The 26,259-nt window shown below is 39.7% G+C and overlaps 1 protein-coding gene across 1 annotated transcript in view; it reads left to right on the top strand.

Moving 5' to 3' along the window:
- The window catches only part of ETFA (electron transfer flavoprotein subunit alpha), an 88,673-nt gene extending 63,958 nt beyond the window's left edge, over positions 1 to 24,715 (top strand). The window contains exons 10-12 of the mRNA XM_032417192.1: positions 9,189 to 9,254; positions 14,593 to 14,673; positions 24,025 to 24,715. Coding sequence (XP_032273083.1) covers positions 9,189 to 9,254; positions 14,593 to 14,673; positions 24,025 to 24,063 — 186 coding nt within the window. The 3' untranslated portion in view covers positions 24,064 to 24,715. The remainder of the gene's footprint in view (positions 1 to 9,188; positions 9,255 to 14,592; positions 14,674 to 24,024) is intronic.
- The last annotated feature ends 1,544 nt before the right edge of the window (positions 24,716 to 26,259 follow it).

The raw sequence follows: 26,259 nt of genomic DNA on the forward strand, positions 1-26,259 counted from the left end.
TTTTATTTATTTGAGAGAACACGAGAGCAAGAGAGATTGAGAGAATGAGTGGGGGGGAGGGGCAGAGGGAGAAGCAGACTCCCTGCAGAGCAGGGAGCCTGATGTGGGACTTGATCCCAGGACCCTGGGATCATGACCTGAGCTGAAGGCAGGCGCTTAACCGACTGAGCCACCCAGGTGCCCCTAAAATTGATGGTACTTTTTTATATATAAATTTAAGTTAGCTGTTCATCTAATCTCATCTTGTGTTAGTGATTTTTCTCTAAGATAAATATATTTATTGCAGTTTTATAGACTAGTGGCTTCAGTTAAAAGCATATTACTTTTATGTACTGTCATAATATTGAGTTATTTGTGGTATAGTAGAAAAAGTACTGAATTTATTTTTTTTAAAGCGTTTTTTTTTTGAGATTTTATTTATTTATTTGACAGAGAGAGATACAGCGAGAGAGGGAACACATGCAGAGGGAGTAGGAGAGGGAGAAGCAGGCCTCCCCCTGAGCGGGGAGCCCGATGCGGGGCTCGATCCCAAGACCCTGAGATCATGACCTGAGCCGAAGGCAGATGCTTAACGACTGAGCCGCCCAGGCACCCCAAAAGTACTGAATTTAAAATCAAAGGGATTGAGTTAAGAAGCCAGCCTTTTAGTAGGTACACTATACATAACCTTGGACAACACACAGCCTACCTGAACCTGTGCTTGTTCTTCTATAAAATGGGAGTAATTCCTATCCTATAGAGTTACTGTCATAGTTATGTGAGATAATGTCTGTAAAGTACAGCGTGGTTACCAGAATATCATAGACAATTCATGTAACTGTGATGATTAGTATGCCATCTTGACTCCTGATAAAAACCTGAGCTAGTCCTAGTATAGAAGCGTTATCTAATGGCTGGGACATATGTTCAGCTTTAAATCAAGAGTATGGGTAAAGTCCTCCATTCATGTAAAACTTAGTTTAGCCATAATCCTGCCTGAGAACTTCATAACACAGGCATAGAGCTGTTGGAGAAAAGAGCCACAGATAGTTGTGCTTTGTGTTTTGGGGCCTCCTCCAAAAAGAGAAGATACTTAACACAATTTGGCAAACAGAGGAAATAGTTTGGCCTTTTAAATGAGCAACAGGATGAAATATAGCAATACTAATGCACAGGAGACTTGCAGTAATTAGAAAATATAGTTTGGTTAATCTACTTCTCAGAGATGTTCATTATTTGCTATGATAAATTACATTTAACTCCTAACCTGGCATTTGTCCTATGTATGTGTGTTGTGTTTTAGCTGTAACAGTTGCTGCTTAAGGTAATGCCTCTGTAGTCTTCTAAATGAGAAGGTTGAGAAAGCATTTGCCATTTTGTGAAACTGTTGTCCTATCTGAAGCCGTCGTAAGGTTATTGTTTTTGAGCACATAATATTGGATCTCTGAGCTCTGGAATTACTTAGAGGATGTCTTTTAAAATTTTTGTCTTTGAAGAAATGTAGTTTTTTATGTTCCTTCCTCAACTCTATCTAGAAAGGAGGACTGTTGGTAGAAAAGAAATTTTAAACCTGATTTTTAAAGAGATGAAGCAATATTGGCTTGGCTTTTCTGCTCGGAAAGCTTCACATTTAACTACTCCACTCATATTCATATTTCATATAAACAAAAAAATGAATGTTTAAATCTTTCTACTTTGTTTAAGATAAAGCAGATCTAAAGTTGCTGCAGGCAGAATACTGTCCAATTCCAGAAAAACAGTGAATGTATGAGTTTACATCACAAACTCATGTAATTTCAACTTCATATATATATTTGTGTATATATAGATACACAGATTTTGTTTTGTTTTGAGAGAGAGAGAGCATGCAAGTCAGGCGGAAGGGCAGAGGGAGAGGGAGAGAGAATCTTAAGCGTGGAGCCCAACATGGGGCTTGATCTCAAGACCCAGAGATCATGATCTGAGCCGAAGCCAGAGTCACCAGGCGCCCCATATATATATATGTTTTATATGACCAATATGATATGTCTTGGTACCTGAATCTGTGGTATGTATCTCTATATAAGATTGTGTTAGAATCTTGTAAAGAAGTTTACCCCAACTTTCTAAGGCAGCCAGCACTATCTAGAAAGTTGGGCAGAATTTCCAACTTTATTGCTAGTACTATATACAATAAAGAAACTACTAAGTATCGATGAAAAGAAATTTTCCCAATACATTATCCCAGGAAAATTGTATCAGATTAATAACAACTTCCTTGAGGTGGTGGTTGCCACTTTAAAGTGGAATGTAGATAATAGTTGGGTGTTTTATGCCTTCTAGTTTAAAGATTTAGTGATTTAGTAATAATAATAGCATAAACAATAACATCTAACCTATTTTGAACACTTCACATGCATTGAGTTATTTAATGATCACAACAGTCCTATTAGCTACAGTTTATCTCCATTTTACACATGAGATTGAGATTTTGAGAGGTTAAATAACTTGCCTCAGAACATAGAGGGTATGTGGAACAGTCAGGATCTGAACCCATCTCTCTCTGATCTTATTTATTTAGTTATAATAGTGATTGAATAAATGTAGTGGTTTTGTATACTTGATTATTTTCAACTTTTTTTTTAAGATTTTTATTTATTTGAGAGAGAGCGAGCATGAGCAGAGGGGAGGGGCAGAGGGAGAGGGACAAGCAGACTCCCCACTGAGCAGGGAGCCCTATGCAGGGCTCGATGTGGGGCTCAATCCCAGGACCCCGGGATCATGACCTGAACCAAAGTCAGATGCTTAACCGAGTGAGCCACCTAGGTGCCCCTCGTTTTCAACTTTCTTGAATTGAGATCTTAGTTCACTAATTTTCTATAATCCTTGTTTCCTAATATAAAAATTTTAAAGGTATAAATTTTTTTTGTATTACTTTAGCTGCATCCTACAATTCTGATAAGCTTTGCCCTTTTTTGGTGTTTCATTCCAAGTATTTTTAAATTTCTATTTAAAAAAATTTTTTTTACTCAGATTATTTAGATACTTTTTTTTGGAAAAGTGTGTTTTTAAGGATAGATTTTTCAGGTCCTTCTAGAGTTTTAAGAAAAATTATAACTTACAAGAGGATAAAATTTGATAGTTTCTTTTCAGAGTATAAATTTACTGTATTAAGCCATTGGTTTTCATCTGCCTCTGGCTTTCCTCTAATGGTCCACACTACCTAAAATTTGATGGACTTTTGTCATCTATTTGTGACTGTCTTGGCTGCCCTCTTGTTTCATCCTGCTGCTTCTCATGCTGGTCTTCAGCTTTGTTACACTGCTGACTTTCCTTTTCGGTTCTCTCTCAGAGTTTAAAACAACCTATAAATGATCTTGTTCTGAGCCAATACAAGCAAAGCAGACACATGAGACTAATATCATTTTATCTTTAGATCTACTGTCAGACCATGTGCCATAGTAACCTTGTAGAGTTTACAAGAAACCTGTTCTTTAGCTTATTCTAAAATTATCTTGGATCTGTGCTGTCCAGTATGATAACCACTAAGCTACATGTGGCTATTGGGCACTTGAGATGTAATTAGTCTGAATTGAGATGGCATTATTAAAATTAGCTTTATTTGTTTGTTTGTTTTTTTACTTTATTTAGTGTGGCTATTAAGCTTCATTAAGCTTAGTCAGTTAAGCTCCTGGGTGGTTCAGTCAGTTAAGCTTCTGCCTTTGGCTCTGGTCCTGATGTTCTGGGATCGAGCCCCGTATTGGGTTCCCTGCTTAGTGGGGAATCTGCTTCTCCCTCTGCCTCTGCTCTCCACTCGTGCGCTCTCTCTCTGGCACTCTCTTTCTCTCAAATGGATAAAATCTTTAAAAAAATTTTTAAAATTAAATATGTGGCTCACGTTATAAATCTTTTTTGGATTTAACAACAGCGTTAGACAAAAATCACAATGTGCAAGTAAGAGACCGCTTTCTCCTTAGCTTCTGCACTAAAATCCTCTGGAGAGTAGGACTCAGATAATACCTCTAGGAATTCCAGGTTTCCTGCACAAGGTTTGGGTTCAGCAGGAGTGACGTTCATTCTTTGTGAAGAAAGTAACCAAAACTCAAATCACCTATCAGAGAATACTCTGGCCATGTTGATTCCACAGGCTGGTTAAATTTCTGTAAAAGTATTTAAGATTTCATTCCAGTCATCTTTCTGTTTATCAGACATGCAGGTTTGTCATTTAGTTAGGACAATAAAACCTGCTTTTAAAAGCTTGTTTTGAAAAAATTAAATAAAAGCTTGTTTCGTCTGAAGGACTAAGGGAGCCAGAGCAGATGGGATAAGCTGCAAAAGTGGGTTCCTGTTTGGCAGAGAGTAGAAATGACTACAGAGGAATGTCATCCCCTGTTCTGCTTCCTGCTTCCAGAGACCTTTCCACTTCTCAGTGGCAGGTACTGAAAGCATTTGCATAAGAGAGCAGAGCTCTGTCATACTTTGATTTTTCCCCCTAGACTGGATTATAGACTTTTTTATTTTTTATTTTTAATATAATTTTATTTTGGTAAGTGACTTGTGTCTAATTATAAAAAAGTAATTCCAAGATTATATCTCCAATAAATCTTTTCCCTCCTAGGATAATCTAAAATATCCACTTTTCTCTAACACTTTCCCTTTCTTTTTTTAATAGTAATTTCAGTTTTTTAAATTATTATTATGTTATGTTAATCACCATACATTACATCATTAGTTTTTGATGTAGTGTTCCATGACTCATTGTTTGCGTATAACACCCAGTGCTCCATGCAGTACGTGCCCTCTTTAATACCCATCACCAGGCTAACCCATCCCCCCACCCTCCTCCCCTCTAGAACCCTCAGTTTCTTTCTCAGAGTCCATAGTCTCTCATGGTTTGTCTCCCCCTCCAATTTCCCCCCCTTCATTCTTCCCTTCCTGCTATCTTCTTCTTTTTTTTTTTTTTTTTAACATATAATGTATTATTTGTTTCAGAGGTACAGGTCTGTGATTCAACAGTCAGGATTATAGACTTTTATTATTTTACCTTAACCTATGTTGTTAGACTGTGAGCTTCTTGAGGACATGGGACAAAGAATCACAGTTGTCTTTATATAGTACCTATAAGGTATAACAGCAGTATCAACAACAGTACAGTCATAGTTAACTAGTGTCTCTCAACTTTTTCCTGTTATGGCATACTTAGAAAATTACTGTGTTTGTACCACAGAGGATTCTGGGTGCCCTGTACATACAACTTTTTTGTATGATTTAGGAGAAAAGTACTTCTTTCTCAAGTTACTTTACTGCCATCTGTTGGAAAATTATTGTAATAAAAATGAGTTCTGTAATGACTATGATGTAAGTGACACCTCCCTCCAGAGCTGTTCAGTTAGTAGCTCAGCTGTATGTGGCAGCCTTGAGACCACCCCAGGAGCCTAGTTGGCCAGCCAGTGGGCTGAGAGAATCAATATTTGAGCAAAACTCAAGGCACATAAGTGTCTTGGGAAACTGGATACTATGCTAAGGACTGAAGCCTCGTTGTACCCTTTGAAGTAAGGATTCTTATAATCCCAGTTTTTCAGATGAGCAGGCAGAGGCATAGAGAGGTTAAAAAGCTGGCCCACGGTCCCGTGTCTATCAGGTGGCTGAGCTGGAATTTAAACATAGGCAATGAGATTCTAGAGCCTAGGTTCTTAACCACAGTAATATATTCCTCTTGCAAACTGGATGCAGCAGTTTCCAAGCCCTGTTCCTATTTTCATCTCAGCCCACTGTAAGGTGTTTTAGAGCCCTGCCCCTGAGTTCTTTGGATGAGTCTGCAGCTGTCAGTCTTTTTAGGTTTTGACAAAAGAAGAGGAATTTGTGCTTTCTTCTGCTGGTCCTTGTTTCTGTTGAAGTAAGTGCTGTCCCTTCTTTATATTTCAGAATAACCTCTGGTCCTCTTACTGCCCTGGTGGCTTTACTTCTTCCCACCAGTCCCCATTCTTCATTTGCAGAATGACAGCCAAAACTCCTGCCAACTCATGTAGGTTGATCTAATCTCACTTCTAGATTCCTTCCCTTTGTTAAGGCTCCTAGGATTTTATCTCCAGGACTACCCCTCCTTACTTCTGTGTCTGCTCCTTTCTTTAATCCTACCTCTTTTTGAACCTTTAATTGCTGCCCCCTCCAAAATCACATCTCATTTTCTATCCAAATTATCTTACTTTCTGATTTTAGAAGGTAAGTGCCTCAGGGCAGGGATTGCCTTGTTATGTTGTGAAGCAGTGTCTAAAGTGCTCCATAAATTAGCATCTGTAGAGAGTTTTATACATACTAATTATTATTATTGAAATACAGAAATGCTTTCTGAGCCATAAAGAAGCATCCTAAGATAATAGTCTAATTGCCTGTACATGTTTTTTAAAAAAGAAGAAAAAAGTCTCTCTTCCTGCCTGAGAGAGCTATCAGATCTCAGAACAGATCTCAGAACAGCAGCCCAAATCCCAGGACTCTTTCTGGTTATTGTTTCAATGCTTTTATATTTATTCAGAGAACCATGTTTGTAAGACAGTAAAATGAGGTCCTGTTGGTCATGTGAACCCATCTGGATCACTTACTCTGGCCAGAAAGGCAGGAATGGCCCTTTGGTTTGCTTTGGCCCAGTTTCTTTAATTTCCTTAGTGACATTTATGGTTAAAGTAATGGTATTCATTTCTCAGGGGTTTTAAAATACATTTCATTTATATTATATTTATGTAGATGTTTACTGCCAGAATGATCATTTTTTATTAGTATTTTATTATGCAAATGGAGCTTTTAAGACTTGTTGAATTTTAATGTAGACATGTATGTTAGAAGGGCTCATTTACAGAACTATTGATCTTTTCCAGTGCTTGCTTTGAGAATGTACTTGGAAGAGTGGTTAGTGAGACAGTTGTCTATCTGGATGTTTGTCTTTCTAAATAACTTGCTTTGAAAATCTTGTTGGCCTGGTTTTCCTGAATGTGATATTTAATAAGTATATTTTTTTGATTAACAATTTAATGATTGTCCTTTTATGAAAGAAATGCTAGTCAGAATAATGGAAATGATATTGAAATTATCAGTTGAAGTTACCTGTAAATCTTAATTAAAAAATAGTGGTGCTTTTTCATAAAAAAGAAGCTGGTTTATCACTCATGGTAGTAGTGGCTATGCCTGATGAGAAGTATAACAGGGTCTTATTGCATTGTCCAAATGTAAATGGTCATAACAGACACATTGCATATGTTTAAGATAGAATCATGGAGCTTGAGATTTTTTTTTATCCTCACCCATACATTTTACTTCCTACAGCCTAAGACCATGTTTTTAGGCCAAATTGCACCTACTTACATTTAGGCTTTTCGTGATAACTATAGAGCAAGTTGAATTGGAAAACAAGCCCACCTCATTTTTAGATGATTGAACTCACTTTGGGGACTAGGTTGTCTCCTTTTCCAGGGTATATAGTGGTATCTTGCTGCTTTAGAAGTAGTTGGACACTTTATGCCTTTATTTTTTAAAAAGATTTTATTTATTTATTTGACAGAGAGCGCACAAGCACGGGGAGCGGCAGGCAGAGAGGGAGAAGCAGGCTCCCTGCTGAGCGGGGAGCCTGACGTGGGGCTCAATCTCAGGACCCTGGGATCATGACCTAAGCTGAAGGCAGATGCTTAACCAACTGAACCACCCGGGGTGCCCCCACTTTATGCCTTTAAAGATAAAGCCTGGGTATATACCATCCCCTGGCCTGGTCCTGTTGGAAAGAATTATAGGTTTTAAGCTGCATAAGAGCCGAGGGATCATCTGTTCTAGTGGTTCTTAGCTCTGGCTGCACATTAGAGTATCCTGGGGAGCTTTTTTAAGAAGCTCCAATTTTGGGGCTCTACCCCCTCTGATTACAGTTGAGAAACTGAGAGAGGGGGAAATTGACTTGCATACAGCCACACACACTGAGGTGTTATGAAAAATCATAGCATTATTTACTGACATTATCCTCAAATCTTGGTTGAAATGCTCTCACATTTTGGAGCGAGCAGTTGTTAAATTAAATCATAACGAGTGCAGAAAACAAGGTGGGACCACCTGACACTGTCATTGATTTTAAAGTCTCTGCCCTGTAATAAAACTGAGTGTGACAAAGCCACCTTCAGTGCCTCCCTTGTTATTCATACTGAGGAGAGACTGCTGTCCGTTGTGACAAAACCGTAGCATCAGTTTGGTTACGTGGTAGATGAACCCCTACCCAAGCAGGACTTGTTCATTTTATGTGTGGGGAAAAGCTTTTCAGTTAAAGCTTTAATTATATCTAGTAGACAGAATGAAGCAGCTAAGCTCTTTTAAATTAAGCACTTACTAGTTTTCCAAACATGGACACTTTAAATTTTTAGATAAAGGAGCAAAGAGCAGCAGTCAGTAGTCATGCTCTTTGTTATTACTGGGGGCAGAGGGTCAGAGGGGGGTGCAGATACTATCATCAATGTTTGCATAGAAACTACAGTCTGGGAGTCCTTTTATAAACCTTGAAATACAGAGGTTTAGCCTAGTCCTTCAAGAAGTTTCTATTAGGGAGATTGTGTGTGCATGTGCACATGTATGTGTGTCTGTGTTTAGAACCTCTTAAGGCTGATTTGTACTTTTGTTTTTTTCTAAATATGAAGTTTAATAAATATATCTTAATTATCATTTTAACAAATATCCTTTTATGCGGAGGCAACAAGTCAAAATATATTTTAATAGTGTGAGTATGTGTTTTATGTACATTGTGTATATATTGTGAATGGATATATATGGATATATATTGATATTGATAAATATACGTGTGTGTGTGTGTGTGTGTGTGTGTATAGTGAATGGATATATACAGAGTGATGTGTTAAATTGTGGTATCTAAATGAGCAGTCTAGACAAAAAGTGCTACCTCACAGGAAATTGTGAGATTTAAGTGAAACAGTTGATGTAAAATGCTTAGCACATACTTACTGCTCATTGATTTTCATTATCCGCATATTTATTATTATATCACCACTAATGTAGGAATTCAGAGGAAAAAGACGACTATGGGTTAGATCAGGGAAGGAGGAAAACATAATTTAAGTAAAACATATTGCATCTATTTTATTTAAAATATCTTTAGCCTAAGACTTGAATTGCTAATAGCAATACTGTGGAAGATACAATGTAATATATATAAGTACATATTAATGATATGGTCTCTTTTGTTTCAGGAGCTTTATATTGCTGTAGGAATATCTGGAGCCATCCAACATTTAGCTGGGATGAAAGACAGCAAGGTAACTACACAATAATAATCCTAAAAGAAAAATTTTCGTATTTTAAAATTTTGGTTTCACTCTGTTTCCATATAGTTACAGTGCATGTACGTTCAACCATTCAGATTAACGCTCTGTCTAGGAATAGAATGAAATACAAGGTGCTGTTCACTGCTTGAAGCTGTACTGTTGGTAAGAGAGGCAGTGCTATGTCATGGAAAGAAGTGTGACCCTGAGTCCCATCTCTGCCCCTAGCTTACCACATGATGTGTCTTGTCTGCACCTCAGTTCTTTGCCTAATACAGCTGTTCATTGATGATGTCTAAGGTCCCTTTCAGCTCTGACCATCTATGGGTAGAAAATTTAGCTTGAAGAGAGCTTGATGAGGTTCTGACCATCTAACTAGTTTATGAGGTTTCTGATCCCTGATTCTTTTTCTGCTTCACCCTAGTCCCCTAAAAGTCCCACCCTCATATGGCAGCAAAGCTCCTCTTCTCAGGTTTGTTAGTAAGGTGGGACAGACACATTTAGGGTTGGAGCATCTTAATATCTCAGTTCTCAGTAATTGTTAACAATATAGTGTATAAAGGAAACATTGGATGCTAACTTGCTACTTTGGATTATATCGGGAAGCCCTGTGTAAGGATTCTCTGAGCATATATTTCAGAATATGACACATGAATTCATGCATACCAATGCACAGTTTGAATCATGAACTTAGTCTTTCATGAAGACAGAGATGCTTCTGACACTCCAGATTTTATCCATTCAGATGGAAGTTTGATATAAAAGGTAATAAAACTTTTAACAGGTTTAACTTCTAACTTGAAAAAAAGCATTCACTACCTCCTTGTAACCTCTAAATGAATTGGCCCAAAACCAGTCAGATTTCACAGTTGGATGACAGGTTTCTTTACTGAGCTATGAAAACAAGCAGTGCCAGTGGGGAAAATGTTACTGCTGCATTAAAGGAAAAAAAAAAAAAAACACTCCAACACCAGCAACCTTAAAAAATATTTTTAGCTGGGTGTGTTCAGACATATCTAGAATTCTACTTCTCTAAAATAAAAGATTCTGCCTGCCAAGATGATCCTGCTAAAAATTGTCATGCCGTGGCAACAGGTCTGGATTGGGGGAGAGATGGACTAGCTAGTGTATGTTAAAGCAAAAAGGGAACAGTTGAAGTAAGGAGACCAGTGTTGGGAACCGTCTATAAGAATAAATTTGAGCCAAGATGTTGTCTGTTTATGCAGTCAACAAATATTTATTAAGCACTTTGTACTAGATGCTGGAGATGCTTAAATGAAAAAAACATAGCTCTTGTCACCACCTCGTGTGGGAGACACAGCAATCTCTGGTTGTGATTTTGGTTAAGGTCTAAAATGGGATATTAGAGTAATTGGCTTAAATCTGATACTCACACGGCATACAAGTTACAGTTTTAATTAACATCGTCATATAGTTTAAAGAATATGGGATTTGGTTGTTATATCAAACAAATCAATGTAATGAGAGTACTTTTTGAACTATATACACATTAATATCATTGAATACAGTCTGTGCTTTAAAAGCTGTATAAGGAGAGGAGCATGAATTTATAAGGACATATTAAGAGAGCTGTAGGATTGGGCGCCTGGGTGGCTCAGTTGGTTAAGCAACTGCCTTCGGCTCAGGTCATGATCCTGGAGTCCCTGGATCGAGTCCCGCATCGGGCTCCCTGCTCAGCAGGGAGTCTGCTTCTCCCTCTGACCCTCCTCCCTCTCATGCTCTCTGTCTCTCATTCTCTCTCTCTCAAATAAATAAATAAAATCTTTAAAAAAAAAAAGAAAAAAGAGAGCTGTAGGATGCAAGCAAGATTTTATGATACTCATTTACAGTTGACAATTCAGGAATATTCTTTTAGTGATTTGAAAAACTTATAACCATCCCAAATCTTTCTTCTTAAATACTTTAGTGGTTCCTTGCCCACAGTTGTGTGCTCTTGCTTTAAAAATAACTTTTATATAGTGGGAATGAAAAAGCTTTCAGATGATTAAACTGTCAGATGTTTGACTAGGTGGCCTCCAGGAAAATCATTAACCATCATTAATTAAATAAATCTCTGCTAGTTCCTGTGAAGCAGGCTTACATATTCCCAGAAGAGAAACACCTCGATGCAAATCAAATGCCTGTGATTCCAAATGTTTGTACTTGTGACTTTGGATTTGAGGCTCATACTGAAACCATCATTTCTTGTCTCTGACCACACATCTTTTAATATATATGGCATGTTGGACTGGAATAGTAGTTACCTGGACTACACTGTGCTTCAATTTCAGATATTCTGGAATATTTTCATCTTTCTGAGAGACCCTGGGGGAGTTACACATATGTCATGTAGCCTATATGTTAAGTCAGACTGTGTCAAAATTTTCTTAAATATGTTCCAGCTGTTTTCAGGTGATAGAGTCACAAGCAGGTAGAAACTTAATTTTACTTCTGGAGATATATATCATCATAATCTATTAAAATAACACCACATTAGAGTCAAATATTAGAGTCAAACTTTAATTTTACTTTAATTGAAGCATCTATGGAGGGGATGCCTGGGTGGCACAGTTAGTTAAGCATCCAGCTGTTGGTTTCGGCTCAGGTCGTGATCTCAGGGTTGTGGGATTGAGCCCCACCTCGGGCTCTGTGTTCAGCGCAGAGTCTGCTTGAGACTCTCTCCCTCTCCCACTGCCCCTCCCCCCATATGTGCGTGCTCTCTTTCTCTCTCAAATTAATAAATCTTTTTTTTTTTTTAAAGCATCATGGAGAATACCAAACTATTTGTAATATATAAATCTGTTACTAATAAGAGAATAATTGGTAAATGTAGCACCTTTTTTAGGACTATTTCTTCTTAATTTGTTACAAATCTGTCATTATAGCCCTTCACATTAAAAAATTTTATAGGAGATAAGAGGATCTTTTGGTAGTTAGTATAGGAGACATAGTAATTTACTTGTTGAAAAGGGTGTCCTTTTCTCATTAAATGGTCTTGACACTTGTCAAAAATTATTTGACCATATATGTGAGGGTTCATTTCTGAGTTCTCTGTTCTATCCCCTTGGTCTGTATATCTCTCTTTATGCCAGTACCACACTGTTTTAATTACTGTAACTTTGTAGTAAGTTTTGAAGTCAGGAAGTGTGGATCTTCCAGCTTTGCTCCTTTTCTAGATTGTTTTAGCTATTCAGGGTCCCTTGAGATCCCATATGAATTTTAGGATAGGTTTTTTAATTTTTGCAAAAAATGTCATTGGAAGGACAGTTTCAGTGGATATAAGATTTTTGGTCAAGAGTTTTTTTCTTTTAGCATTTTGAATGTATCAGCTCACTGCCTTCTGGCCTCCAAAATTTCTGAGAAATCTGATGATATTCTTATTGAGGATCCCCTGTATGTAATGAGTCACCTGTCCTCGTTTTCAAGATTCTCTTTTTATCTTTGGCTTTTGAAAGTTTGATTATAATGTGTCTTGGTGTGGGTCTCTTTGAATTCATCTTTCTTGGAGTTTGTTGAGCATCTTAGATGTTTATCTTCATGTCTTTCATCAAATTTAGAAAGTTTTCAGCCACTGTTTCTTCAGTTATTCTTTCTGCCCGTTTTTCTTTCTTCTGGGACTCCCACAATACATATTTTGGTTTGTTTGATGTTGGCCCACAGGACCCTTAAGTTCTGATTACTTTCCTTTAATATTTTTCTTTCTATTCTAAGGACTTGATAATTTTCATTGTCCTACTTTCAAGTTTGCTGAAATCAGCCTTTGAATCTCTCCAGTGAATTTTTCATTGCAGTTATTATACTTTACATCTCCAGAATTTTCTTTTTGGTTTCTCTTTAGGTTTTCTGTCTCTTTTTTGATAATTCCATTTTGTTCATACATTGTTTTCTTGACCTTCTCCACATCTTTATAATTCCTGAGCATCTTTAAAATGGTTGTTTTAAAGTCTTTCTCTAATGGAGATGCCATCAGATCTTTTTCAGAAGCAGTTTCTGTTGATTTTTTTCCCTTGAATAGTCCCATATTTTCCTGTTTCTTAGTATGCCTTGTGATTCTTTTTGTTGTTGTTGAAAACTAGATATTTGAATCTAATGATGTATTCCTGGAAATCAGATTCTCCTCCTTCCCCAGGGTTTGCTGTTTTGTTGTTCTTGTTTTTATTAATTCTTGTTTTTTTATTGTTGTAGGCTATCTCTATGCCAAAGATTAACCTGAGGTATAAACTTAAGGTCTTTTTGTGTCTTTTCTGAGCCTGTATGTGAGGTTAGTTTGTAATTTTCCCTGTATATGCAGTTGCTTTTGAGTGTCCTAGTCTTGAATGTCAGGCTCCCAAAAGGAGAAAAGAACATTGAAGGGAGGCAGAAGTGCTTTGACATTTTAAATCCCCTGGAGGTAACTTTAGCCAGAGGAGGCGAGGGGCTTGTAACAGTGGGGGAGGTGCAACAGCAATGGTCTTCCTCCTCTTTGTATGTATCTCTTTGATCAGTAGCAGCAGTCAGTAATCAAAGCACAGGTCCCCAGTCGTTGGAGGACAGGGTTCTTTTTGTCCACTCTGTCTCCTGCAGGCTGTGTACAGGCTGCTGCAGGAACATGTGCACAGCTGCTTGCCATTGGGGGTGGGGAATGAGTACCTGTTACTGCACTAAGAGCTGCAGTTCATGCAAGCCTTGCCCTGGAAGTTGCAGACCTTCAATAGACTCTGGATTTCCAAAATGGTTACATTAGACAGATTCTGCCAGTGCAGTTGTTAGCAGTGTAGGTAGGAAGACAGATTCCTCCTGATGCTTCCTACTTTGCCATCTTCCCAGAATCCTCTCCTCTGATTTGTTACTTCCTAAAATGTTTTTCATATGTCAGTAAAGAACTTAGAAAAATAATGGTTTAAAACCGTTTTAAATACTATGATGGGCTAGTGGTGCTGTGGGAGATAATTTTATGTGCAAACCCAGAAATTTCTAAATTTACAATATTGGCACAAATGAATCAAATCGATCTTATTTAGTAGACATTTTTAACCATATAAATTTGTTGTTGGGAGTGTTAATCTAGAACCATCAATTTATGGTATGTTTTCTTTTTTTTTTTTTTTTTTTTTTTAAAGATTTTATTTATTTATTTGAGACAGAGAGAATGAGAGAGAGAGAGCACGTGGGAGGGGGGAGGGTCAGAGGGAGAAGCAGGCTCCCTGCTCGGCAGGGAGCCCGATGCGGGACTCGATCCAGGGACTCCAGGATCATGACCTGAGCCGAAGGCAGTCGCTTAACCAACTGAGCCACCCAGGCGCCCTGGTATGTTTTCTTGATAAAGGCCAAACTCTTTGTTTTTATTTCACAGACAATTGTGGCTATTAACAAAGACCCAGAAGCTCCAATTTTTCAAGTGGCAGATTATGGAATAGTCGCTGATTTATTTAAGGTAAGCTGGCCTTGGGAGAGATGGCTGTTACCTAGCTTGTCATCCAAGAACCTCTTAGAGTTGGTCAGGAAAACATTGTATGTTTGTATACCTGGGTGTCTGTCTTTGTATGTATTATATAGGTACACAGTTTTGAACTAACTGTGAAGTTGTCCTAATAAATACATGAAGTTTATTTATTTATTTATTTTTTTAAAGATTTTATTTATTTATTTGAGAGAGAGAATGAGAGACAGAGAGCATGAGAGGGAGGAGGGTCAGAGGGAGAAGCAGACTCCCCGCCGAGCAGGGAGCCCGATGCGGGACTCGATCCCGGGACTCCAGGATCATGACCCGAGCCGAAGGCAGTCGCCTAACCAACTGAGCCACCCAGGCGCCCAAAATACATGAAGTTTATAGAGAGCATTATAACTTTACTTTTAAGGAGTCCATATTGTCTTTAAAATATCCACATACTAAGTTAGTACACAGTGTGAAGTGACTCAAGAAATTACGACCTAGAATCATATTTGGCAGATAACCTTAAATTCACATCAAATACCCTCATTCAGAGATTTGCCAGAAATGCTACAGCTTTTCTTGTCTTTTAAGTTTTATTTGTTTAAGTAACCTCCACACCCACCATGGTGCTCAAACTCACAACCCCGAGATCAAGAGTCGGATGCTCTTCCGACTGAGCCAGCCAGGCACCCCAGTGCTACAACATTTCAAGGGAAGACTGGGCACTCAAGTACAGCTTATCTGACTCAACAAATATGCTCTGCTTGCTGTGTTTGAGAGTTAAAGGCCTTCCTGATGTGATATATGTAGGGGAGAACACTTATTTCCCATTCTCGTACTTTTTTGAGTGTTCTTTCTACCCTGCCACCATCCCTGTATTTGCCCTCCCCATGAGCAAAATTACTTTAGTGATACTGATATACACCATTTGGCCACATTTAAAGGTCACAGCTCATGCCTGGCCTGGTTTCTTTCTGTCCCTCAGGGCTTGCCTACAAACTTCCTTGTTGCCTTGTGCAGAAATCACTCATGCAGGCATTGAGGCTCTGGAAGTAGCACCCAACCCTGGGAGGGCTAAGTGGGTTTGCTAGAGTGAGGAACCCCTCGCACAGAATTAGAGCAAGTTACTGTGGGCCTTAATAGAGAGGCTGCAGCCTGAGAAGAGAGCTACAGTGGTCCCCTTGGCAAGAGAATTGGCCCATTACCATGGCTTCACCAGCACTATATATGATGCAGATGAACTAATGAGTATACTTTGAGAGCACATCTCTTCTTTGAAGTATATATATGTTCATGCTCAGTGAAGATGGACCCTTCATCTGCTCATGCAGAGACTAGAATGGGGCTGTTGCCCTGGGTCAGCCTTCCCCTTGGCACCCCCTCCCCGCCCCCTTAAAGAGCCTATATCTTGCCTTTGGGAAGAATACAGCCCCTCCTCAGTGATCCTGGGGTCCTGTAATTGAAATTTAGGATTTAGGTATTTCTGCTGCGCCTGTTACCTGGCCCAGCTGTGTAAGAACAAACGATAATTAATGATAGTCATTTGACCACTATAATATACCAGTGGGAGGAAAAGTTAGTATGAAAGAGAAATTTTTTGTATCTCTGCACAAGGATAACTTGGTTCAGGTAGCAAGCATTTAGCTACAGTGAGAAGCTTAAAGGAGTAAAGACCTTTTAATTAAAAAATGAAACACCTCTGAACCCTCACCATGTATCGAGTTGACATGTTTGCAAACAGACATCTACTGTAGTTGCCTTGTATTTTTCTCCAAGAGCATATTTAAGTAAGTTTACAAGTAATTTTGGGTTTTTTTTTTTTTTTTATTTTAAAGATTTTATTTTTGACAGAGAGAGCACAAGCAGGGAGAGCAGCAGGCAGAGGGAGAAGCAGGCTTCCTGCTGAGCAGGGAGCCCGATGCGGGGCTCCATCCCAGGACCCTGGGATCATGACCTGAGCCGAAGGGAGATGCTTAACCGTCTGAGCCACCCAGGCGCCCCTAATTTTATTTCTAGGATACGTTTTCTGTTTTCTTGTGTACTATGTATTGCCACCTACAGAGTGGGCTCACTTGATAAATGGATGAAGTGTTGGACAGTTGGAAATTTGTGATGTGTATACAGTGGATGCCTGTCTTGGGGCAGGAGCATCTCTGTAGCAATGACTGATGGAATGGTGTCATACACACTATGCCTCTTGCATTAAGGGCAGCTCCCAGGTTTGACATGAAAGAGTATGCAAGCGAGTGAGGGTGTGTGCACGTGTGTGTGCTGAAAGGGGTATTTTGGTGAGAGTTCTAAGACAGTAGAAGTGGAAAGGGACCTCAAGAATCAGTGAGCTGATTTCTAACCAGAGATTCTCAAGCTACTTTTGGTGTTCTAAGAAGCCCACATTTGATAACGTGTTTGGACTAAGACCTAAAATTTATTTGCTTATAGCTAGGATTATATTAAGGTAGTGGTTATCTCATGCTCAGAAGTTCTGAAGCACAGTTATATATGCCTTTGATTAATATAAAGGGAGAAAAGTTAATCCTTTAAAAAGCAATCTGGGAGGAAAACTGATTAGATTATGAAAATATTAAAAATCTGGCTTGAGGGGCACCTGGCTGGCTTGGTTGGTAGAACATGCAACTCTTGAACTCAGGGTTTTAAGTTCAAGCCCCACGTTGGGTGTTGAGATTACTTAAAAATAAAATTAAAAAAAAAAAAAAGTACTGCTTGAGTTGTAGCCTCCCAGTTGCTAGTACATATGTAACACAAGCGAGTTATGTTCTTTTTAAGTTGTCTGTTGTCCCAGAGAGATGTGATTTGGGGAAATTATTCAGCAAGTTTTTGGAACAATTAAGCAAGGCTCCTGATTCTGTTCTTTCACTCATCACCCTACCTTTCCGACTCATCAGGGACTCTGGCCAGGTGGTTCACCACCACTCCTCTACCCTTGATAAATTGCAGTAAAAAGGACCTCACCTTTGGCAGACTCTAGGAACCTAGACGGTATCTATCAAATTGTTTTTTCAGTTGAAAGCAGAATGAGTATAACATAGATGAATATTATAGTAATTCTGACCGAAGAATGGACAAGGTGGTGTATGAATATGCTCCTCAGAACCATGCTCTGTCTTTAAAAAATCAAATATTTAAAGGTGTAACAGCACATAAAAATATGGTTATGCAAATTATGAATGAGAGTTAGCATTATCTATTTCAGATTAAGATTTTAAAGAAAATATCTTAAGTCGGGGCACCTGGCTGGCTCTTGATCTTGGGGTTTTAAGTTTGAGCCCCATACGCTGGAGATAGAGATTACTTAAAAAAAATAATAAATTATAATGAAATCTTTATTTTTTTAGAGAGGGAGGAAGGGTGCAGAGGGAGAGAGAATGTTAAGCAGGCCCCACGCCCGGCGCAGAGCCCAATGCAGGGCTTGATTTCACAACCCTGAGATCATGACCTGAGCCGAAATCAAGAGTTGGACGCTTAACAGAGTGAGCCACCCAGGCATTCCCAAAAATAAAATTTTTAAAAAAAGAAAAGAAAGAGAATATTATAAATCACAAAATAGTTGTGTAAAAAGGACTTTTTTTAGACTAAATTTCTGTGTAAAAATTTTAAATTTCAAACTATCACATAACAGACTAATAATGCTCTGAATGATAGGGTGTCCACCAAACTTTATCGTGTCTGGAGTAAAAATGTGTATGTATTTTATTTTTTAATATTTATTGTTTTACTTCATTCTTCAACAATCATGAGTTAAGAGACATGAGTTGCTTTTTTTCTTCATATAAGAAAAATAATACAGTACAGTAGTTAAGAGCTTTAATTCAAATTCTGTCTTGGCCACATACTGGTTAAATTATCTTGGCCAAGTTATTTAATTTTTCTGAATATAAGCTTCCTCAACAGTAATACAAATATACTACATACCTTACAAGGTTGTATTGAAGGTTAAATGAGATTATACTATACCTAGTACAGTCTGTGTTAAATATTAGGCTACCTGTTTGTATTTCCTTTCCTACAGGTACATAGTAGGTGTTCAATAAATGGTAAATATTATAATCGGAGTCAGAGTGACTGAGTATAGGACACTACCTGACTGGTTGTTATTGTTTTTTTAAATAGTTTTCCTGAGATTTAATTCACAAATCATAGAGTTCACCCTTTTAAAATGTATAGTTCAGTGATTTTTAGTATATTCAGAGTTATGCAACCATCAACTATCTAATTCCAGAACATTTTCATCACACTGAGAAGAAACCGCATACCTCTTCTCAGTCACTTCCTGTTCCCCACTCTCCGCAGACCCTGGCAACAACTAATCCGTTTTGTGTTTCTATGGATTTGCCAGTCCAGGACATTTCATATAAACAGAATAATGTAATATATGGTCTTTTATGGCTGGCTTCTCAGCATAATGTTTTCAAGATTTATTTGTCTGTGTTGACTTCTGTATCAGCACTTTCTTTCTTTTTATTGCTGAATAATATCCATTGTGTGGCTATGCCTCATTTTGTTTGTCCATTAATCATTTGATGGACATTTGAGTTGTTTCTACTTTTTTTTGCTATTAAAAGTAATGCTATGAGCATTTAAGTTTTTGTGCAGATACATGTTTTTATCTCGTGTGGGTATATATCTAGGAATGGAATTTCTGGGTCACTTGATAACTCTATTTTTCACATTTTGAAGAACTGCCAGCCTGTTTTCCAAAGTGGCTGACCCATTTTACATTCCCACCAGTAATATATGAGGGTTTCTTTTTTTTCTTTTTTCTCTTCTCTTCCCTCCCTTCTTTGTTTATTGTATTATTGGCTTTATTAATAAACAAGTCATGAATCAGGCAGCATCCCATTTAGCAACTAGAGGGGAGCTCCTGTCTTTTCACATTCTTGATGTCCTTTGATGCACAAAAATTTACATTTTGTCGAAGTCCAGTTTATCTATTTTTTTTTATTGCTTGCCCTTTAGTAGGTGTCATATATGTGAAACTTTTGCCTAATCCAGTACAGTGATTATAGGCCTGCAAGTATCTGTTCAAGTCCTCACTTTCATTTCCTTTGTGTATATGCCTATGGATTGCTGGGTAATATGGTAATTCTGTGTTTAGCTTTTTGAAGAACCTCTGAACTGCTTTCTCTAGTGGCTGCACCATTTTACATTCCCACCAGCAATGTGCAAGCCTTCCAGTTTGCCTATATCTTTGCTCACACTTGTTACTTTTCATTTTTCAAATCAGAGCCATCCTGGTAGGTATGAAATGGTATCTCATTATGGTGGTTTTGACTTGCATTTCCTTAATGACTAATGATGTTGAGCATCTTTTCATGTGCTTATTGGCTATTTGTGTAGCTTCTTTGGAGAACTGTTTATCCAGATCCTTTGTCCATTTTTTAATTGAATGTTTGTCCTTGTTCTTGAGTTGTAGGAGTTCTTTATGTATTCTGGTTATTAACCCTTATCAGATACATAATTTCCAAATATCTTCTCTCATTTTGTAGGTAGGTTGTCCTTTCACTTTCTTTATAATGACCTTTGCACAAAAGTTTTTAATTTTGATGAAGTCCAATTCATCTATTTTTTCTTCTGTTGCTGATGTTTTTTTGGTGTCATATCTAAGAATCCATTGCCAAATCCACGGTTATGAAGATTTAGCACTAAGTTTTCTTCTAAGAGTTTTATTGTTTTAGCTCCCGTAGTTAGGCCATTGTTCCATTTTGGATATGGTGTGAGGTGAGGTTCCATCTTCATTCTTTTGCATGTTGTCACAGCACTGTCTCTGTTGGAGAGACTATTTTATTCCCATTGACTGGACTTTGCATATGACGTGTTTTTTTAAAGCTATTTCCACTTCTCCCCAACGTAGCTGTTCACTAGAGTCATTCTAATCTCTTTACGCTCTTTCTCTGGAACCTGCAGGGCTTATCTCTGTCTGCTTCCTCCAAAATCCTTTTCTCCTCCATGTTAATGTTCTGATTTTCCTGAGTCCACACTTAATCTCTTCCTCAGAACTCCTGGATTTTGAGCATTTAGTGCCATTCTTCTCATCATCTTACATTACAGTGTAAGATGGGCACATTTTTGATTGTGTGGTTCATAGGCCTCTGTCTTTTCTCCCCAACTAGGGAGTGGAACTCTTTGTGGGCAAAAATTAGGCCTGAACTTCTCTATTTCCCATGGTGCTTACCCTGGGGAAATACTAATTAAATGACTGAAATATAGTTGTGTTGTGATTTCTATCAGTAGATTGTCTTATTTTAAATGTAAATTCACTTTCATTTGATCTTACTGACTAGGGAGCTGTGTCTACACTATCTAAAATAAAAATAAGGATCCAGATCTCTGAGTTTGCTCAGGCTGTCAGACATTCAGTGAACTTGAGTGGCATTTTCTTTTCCCTAAGTAATAAGGCATTGTATAGTATGCTTGGAAAGTCTGAGGTTGATCTAGTAAAAAAGGATATAGATGATGGACAAAGTTCCCTCAGCCCTTTTTGGGGGAGTGTGGCAGGGAGACATTCTGGAAGGTTTTTAAAAATTGTATGTTCTAAATCAAGTTAATGTTTCATTTGGGCGCCTGGGTGGCTCAGTTGGTTAAGCGACTGCCTTCGCTCGGGTCATGATCCTGGAGTCTTGGGATCGAGTCCCGCATCGGGCTCCCTGCTCGGCAGGGAGTCTGCTTCTCCCTCTGACCCTCCTCCCTCTCATGCTCTCTGTCTCTCATTCTCTCTCTCTCAAATAAATAAATAAAATCTTTAAAAAAAAAAAAAAAAAAAAAGTTAATGTTTCATTTAAAAGAAGTTGGGCTCTAGCCTATTTTTCATGAAACACGTAGGTCCCACGAGAGGCTTGTTTAGCATGTCATCTGTGTGACTGGCATCAGCTCGTGGTCTCTCCGCAAGCAGAGCTGGGAGAAGTGGTGCCAGCACTTAGTGCTGCCCCTCAGCTAATGCCTACTGGCTCCATGGTAAACATGGGCCTTTTAATAGGCTAGAGACAAAGTGACATTCGGAAGAAACAACATGTCGACAATTTCCTTAATAAATTTTGTACGAACACATTATTTCCACCTAATGGAAATGTAGCTCTCTTAAATAATTGAGAGGCTTTATTCATCAGTGGTGAGTTCAGCTGGGATCTCTCTGAGCTAGGACAGTTGACAGCCCCGTGGAAGACTGGGTAATTGATATTTTACACAGGTGGCTCAGCTAGTTTTCAGGTGGGCTCCGGGTGACATTCCCCTGAGTCCCCGTGCCCCACGTACCTGTGCCATCCACGCTGCCCCAGAGCAGCTCCACACTGAAAGCTCCAGTTGCAGTCACTGAACTGCCAAGACTAAGAGTAATTCATCCTTTTTAAAATGGGAGCCAACTCAGTCAGTTTTCCCTCACTGTGGTTTCTTTCTCTGTCTGCTGACCAGACACTGCGTTAGCACAAGGCCTTAATTTCATAAAGAATGATGAAATTGAATGTTCAGCATGCAGTCATTTTTATGTGCTGAAAGATAGGAACATGTGCTGAGGAAGCAACTACAGTGTTTGTGGAATGAAAGAGGAGTGAGCAAATGAACAATGAGAAAACAAGTGCTAGAGGAGGTTGACAGGCTCATGTCTGAACAAGAGACTTTGGTGTGGACTTCGAAGCAAAGGCAGGAATGCAGTAAGGGAAAGAAGAATACCCAGAAAACACGAAGGTAAAAAATACACATTACTCTCCTCAAAGAAGAAAAAGTGGGCTCCTGTTTGTTGTGGTGCCTTTCTGAGGTTTGTGATTGTGTCAGAAAGCTTCCTAGGCAGGGCGTCTGGGTGGCGCAGTCGGTTAAGCGTCTGACTCTTGGTTTTGGCTCAGATCATGATCTCAGGGTCGTGATCTCAGGGTTGTGAGGTCGGGCTCCATGGTTAGTGTGGAGTCTGCTCAAGACTCTCTCTCCCAGGCGCCTGGGTGGCTCAGTCAGTTAAGTGTCTGCCTTCGCTCAGGTCATGATCCCAGGGTCCTGGGATTGAGCCCCGCATTGGGCTCCCTGCTCAGTGGGGAGTCTGCTTCTCCTTGCCCTCTGCCCCTCCGCACTGCTTGTGCTCTCTCACTCTCTTGCTCTCAAGTAGATAAAATCTAAAAAAAAAAAAGTCTCCCTCTCCCTCTGCCCCTCCCCCTCTAAAATACATAAATAAATATTTATTTAATAAAAAAAGAAAAAAAAGAGAAGTTCCTAGGCAGTGTGTGTGCTCATGGTCTTAGCAGCCTTGTGTCCGGGTGATCTTCCCTTCAAAGGTTGTAGTCTTGGGGTGCCTGGGTAGCTCCATTGGTTGAGCATCTGACTCTTGATTTTGGCTCAGGTCATGATCTCAGGGTCATGAAGTCGAGCCCCCCATGGGGCTCTGCGCTGTGGGAAGTCTGCTTGAGATTCTCTCTCTTTCTTTACCTCTGCCCCTCCCCCCACTCATGCTCTCCCCTCTCTCACTCTCTAAAATAAATAAATCTTTAAAAAAGAAAGGCATGTAGGGGCGCCTGGGTGGCTCAGTTGGTTAAGCGACTGCCTTCGGCTCAGGTCATGATCCTGGAGTCCCTGGATCGAGTCCCGCATCGGGCTCCCTGCTCGGCAGGGAGTCTGCTTCTCCCTCTGACCCTCCCCCCTCTCATGTGCTCTCTCTCATTCTCTCTCTCTCAAATAAATAAATAAAATCTTTAAAAAAAAAAAAAAAAAAAAAAAGAAAGGCATGTAGTCATCCCACATTCCCACAGACAAGAGGAGAGCCTAGGGGAGGGTGGTGGGAATGAGGGCGCACCTCGAGCCTCAGCAGCAATGCACATGGCTTCTTTTGGTTTCTGTATACTTTTTTTAAAAAAGATTTTATTTATTTATTTAGAGTGAGAGGGGCGCCTGGGGGTGGCTCAGTCGTTAAGCGTCTGCCTTCGGCTCAGGTCATGATCCCGGGGTCCTGGGATCGAGCCCCGCATCAGGCTCCCTGCTCAGAGGGAAGCCTCCTTCTCCCTCTCCCACTCCCCCTGCTTGTGTTCCATCTCTCACTGTCTCTCTCTCTGTCAAATAAAAAACAAAAAACAAAACAAAAAAAAACTTTATTTATTTAGAGTGAGAGCAAAAGAGAGAGCGTGAGCAGGGAGAGGGAGAGGGAGAGAATCTTCAAGCAGACTCCCTGCTGAGTGTGGAGTCCGACTCAGGGCTCGATCCCTCGACCCTGAGATCGTGACCTGAGCTGAAATCAAGAGTCAGATGCTTAACCGACTGAGCCACCCAGGCGCCCCTGCCTCTGTGTACTTCTTAAGGAGCTGTGACCATATCACACTGAAGGCTCAAGTTGCGTAATTACTTTTTGTTTTTTTTAATTTGCAGGTAGTTCCTGAAATGACTGAGCTGTTGAAGAAGAAATGAGTTACAATGTTTTAAGAAAGTATTCAGAGTATTCAACTGAAATAGAAATTCATGGCTATTATAGTAATCATTGGAAAGTTTGGAGAGCTACATATCATAATTTGAGAAAAATTCTCACAGATGCCAGAATGCTTTTTTGTGAGCCTATTATTCTATTTCTTTTATTTGTGGTTCCAAGTAATTATTTTTTAAAGTTTTCTAATTCTGTAATAAAATATATAATAAAACATTTCCACAGCTTTAAAACTACTGACAGAAATATGCCTAGCTTTGTAAAGAAAGAAAATTGAAGAAAGGGAGTAAAAATTTATTTTTTCTTTGCCTGTTTTGTTCATGGACATGTTTTAGGCAAGATTGTAAATATGAATGTTCTCTCCAGACTAATCATCTTAATCTAGTTGTTGAGAGAAGGGACCTAGATTGGCAAATTCAGAGTTAAAAAAGCATGGCCGCAAAGCATGAATATTATGTTAAATATACTCCAGTCTGCAGAAAACCGTAATTAATAAGACAAAAGCAGACCAGACTTAAACCTGAACCTGCTAAATGAATTTAGTTGCCTTACATTAAATTTAATTTTCCATTTCGTTCAGCTTATAGGAGTTTGTGTCTATAAAGGAGAGGGGAGTGGAGAAGAAGGGACTGCTTTGACACAATGCAGCCTCTTATGCTAACAGTTTGATATTATAAATGTTAAAATCCTGCTCAGAGAATGCTTTGGCTTTTCTCTGGCCCTCCTGATGCTTCCTTTGGGCTCTCTTAGAAGACAGCCAAGCATGTGAGATGGCCACATGTGTGGCTGGCTTTGGCACTCTCCCTCTGCTGCCCTAGAGCGCGACGGAGACGGAGAGTGTCACAGGGGCTAGGAGCTGGTATGCGTGCGGCTGGGGAGGCTTTGGCCCGTCCTGTGGGAAGGGGTCCTGGAAAGGTCAGGGTCAGCAGGTGAGTAGAATGAAGACAACTGCCACCTGAAGCAGATCTGCAGAAGTTAGAGTAGTCAACAGGCTAAGGACAACAGCGGGGAGGAGATGGGGAGTGACCAGTGGTACAAGAGGGGATGGGGGCCGAGGTGGTCAGCCTGTCCCTCTCTGTGGCCAGCCTGGGGCTTGGCTGCTTGGACTCTTTTTGATTTTGTCACAGTCACTTGCTATGAAACACTTACAGAAGTTAAATGTCTCTGGCATCTCAACCTTCTTGAACCTAATAGGATGAGAGGATGGCAAGAAAATGAACCACAGCATCCTGGAATGTCAGAGCTGAGCACGACCATCTGGTTCCTCAACCCCGTTCCCATAGGGACACTGAAGCACAGAGAAATGGTGAAGAGAACCAGCTGACTTGTCCGAGGCCATGTGGTTTGAACCACTCTTGTGAACATGATTCCCATATCTTGTTGCTGCGTTCGAGGCTCTTCCCGGGGGAGCTAACCTTGCTCAGGGCCTTCTCCATTTACGCTGTTGGACACTATAACTTGGGGACAGGAGAGATGCAGAGGTGGCAAGGCAGAGGTACCCCGAGTCTAGGGTATGCTGGCTCACGGAGGACCGATCCCAGGTGGTACCTTTGCATAGTTCCTAGCCTCAAAAGTGGAACTGATAGGTCTTTCTCTCGGTTTCCTCCTGTCATGACTGCCGTGTCCCACCTCCAGGCAGTTTACTCAAATGTTTTACTGGGTACAACTCATCATCATAATAGCATTGAGTATGGCGCTCACTGTGTGCTGGGCACCGTTGTAATACTCCACACATATTGAACCCCTTCAGCCCTCAACACCCTGGAAGATTGATGCTATTATCATCATCCCTGTTTTATAGGCGAGGGAGCTGAGACACTACAAGTTCTATAATTGTCCAAATTCAGATAGCCTGTAACAAGAGCCAGGATTTGAAACCAGGAAGTCTGCCTTCAGAGCTGTGGTTTTACCGGTAGATGTTTCTACCTCACTTCAGCTCAAGGAACAGGGAGACTCGCTGCGCAGTAACCTTGGGTAAAAGGCTTGGTGCCCGGTGGGCAGGGTACACATTCAGGATCCTAGCTGGGGAGGAGAGCCCGTGTTCTGGGTTTGTCTCTCCTGCAGGATTATATTCAACCCAAAAAGCCCCTCTTAAGTGCCCACTGAGAGTTTACCTTTAAAAGGCACCTGTGTGAGGTGGAGGCAAATTGTTAAAACTATAATACATGCCAGAAGGTGAAATT

The sequence above is a fragment of the Phoca vitulina genome, unplaced genomic scaffold (assembly GCF_004348235.1).
Source record: "Phoca vitulina isolate PV1807 unplaced genomic scaffold, GSC_HSeal_1.0 scaffold20, whole genome shotgun sequence".
Classification (NCBI taxonomy): Eukaryota; Metazoa; Chordata; class Mammalia; order Carnivora; family Phocidae; genus Phoca; species Phoca vitulina.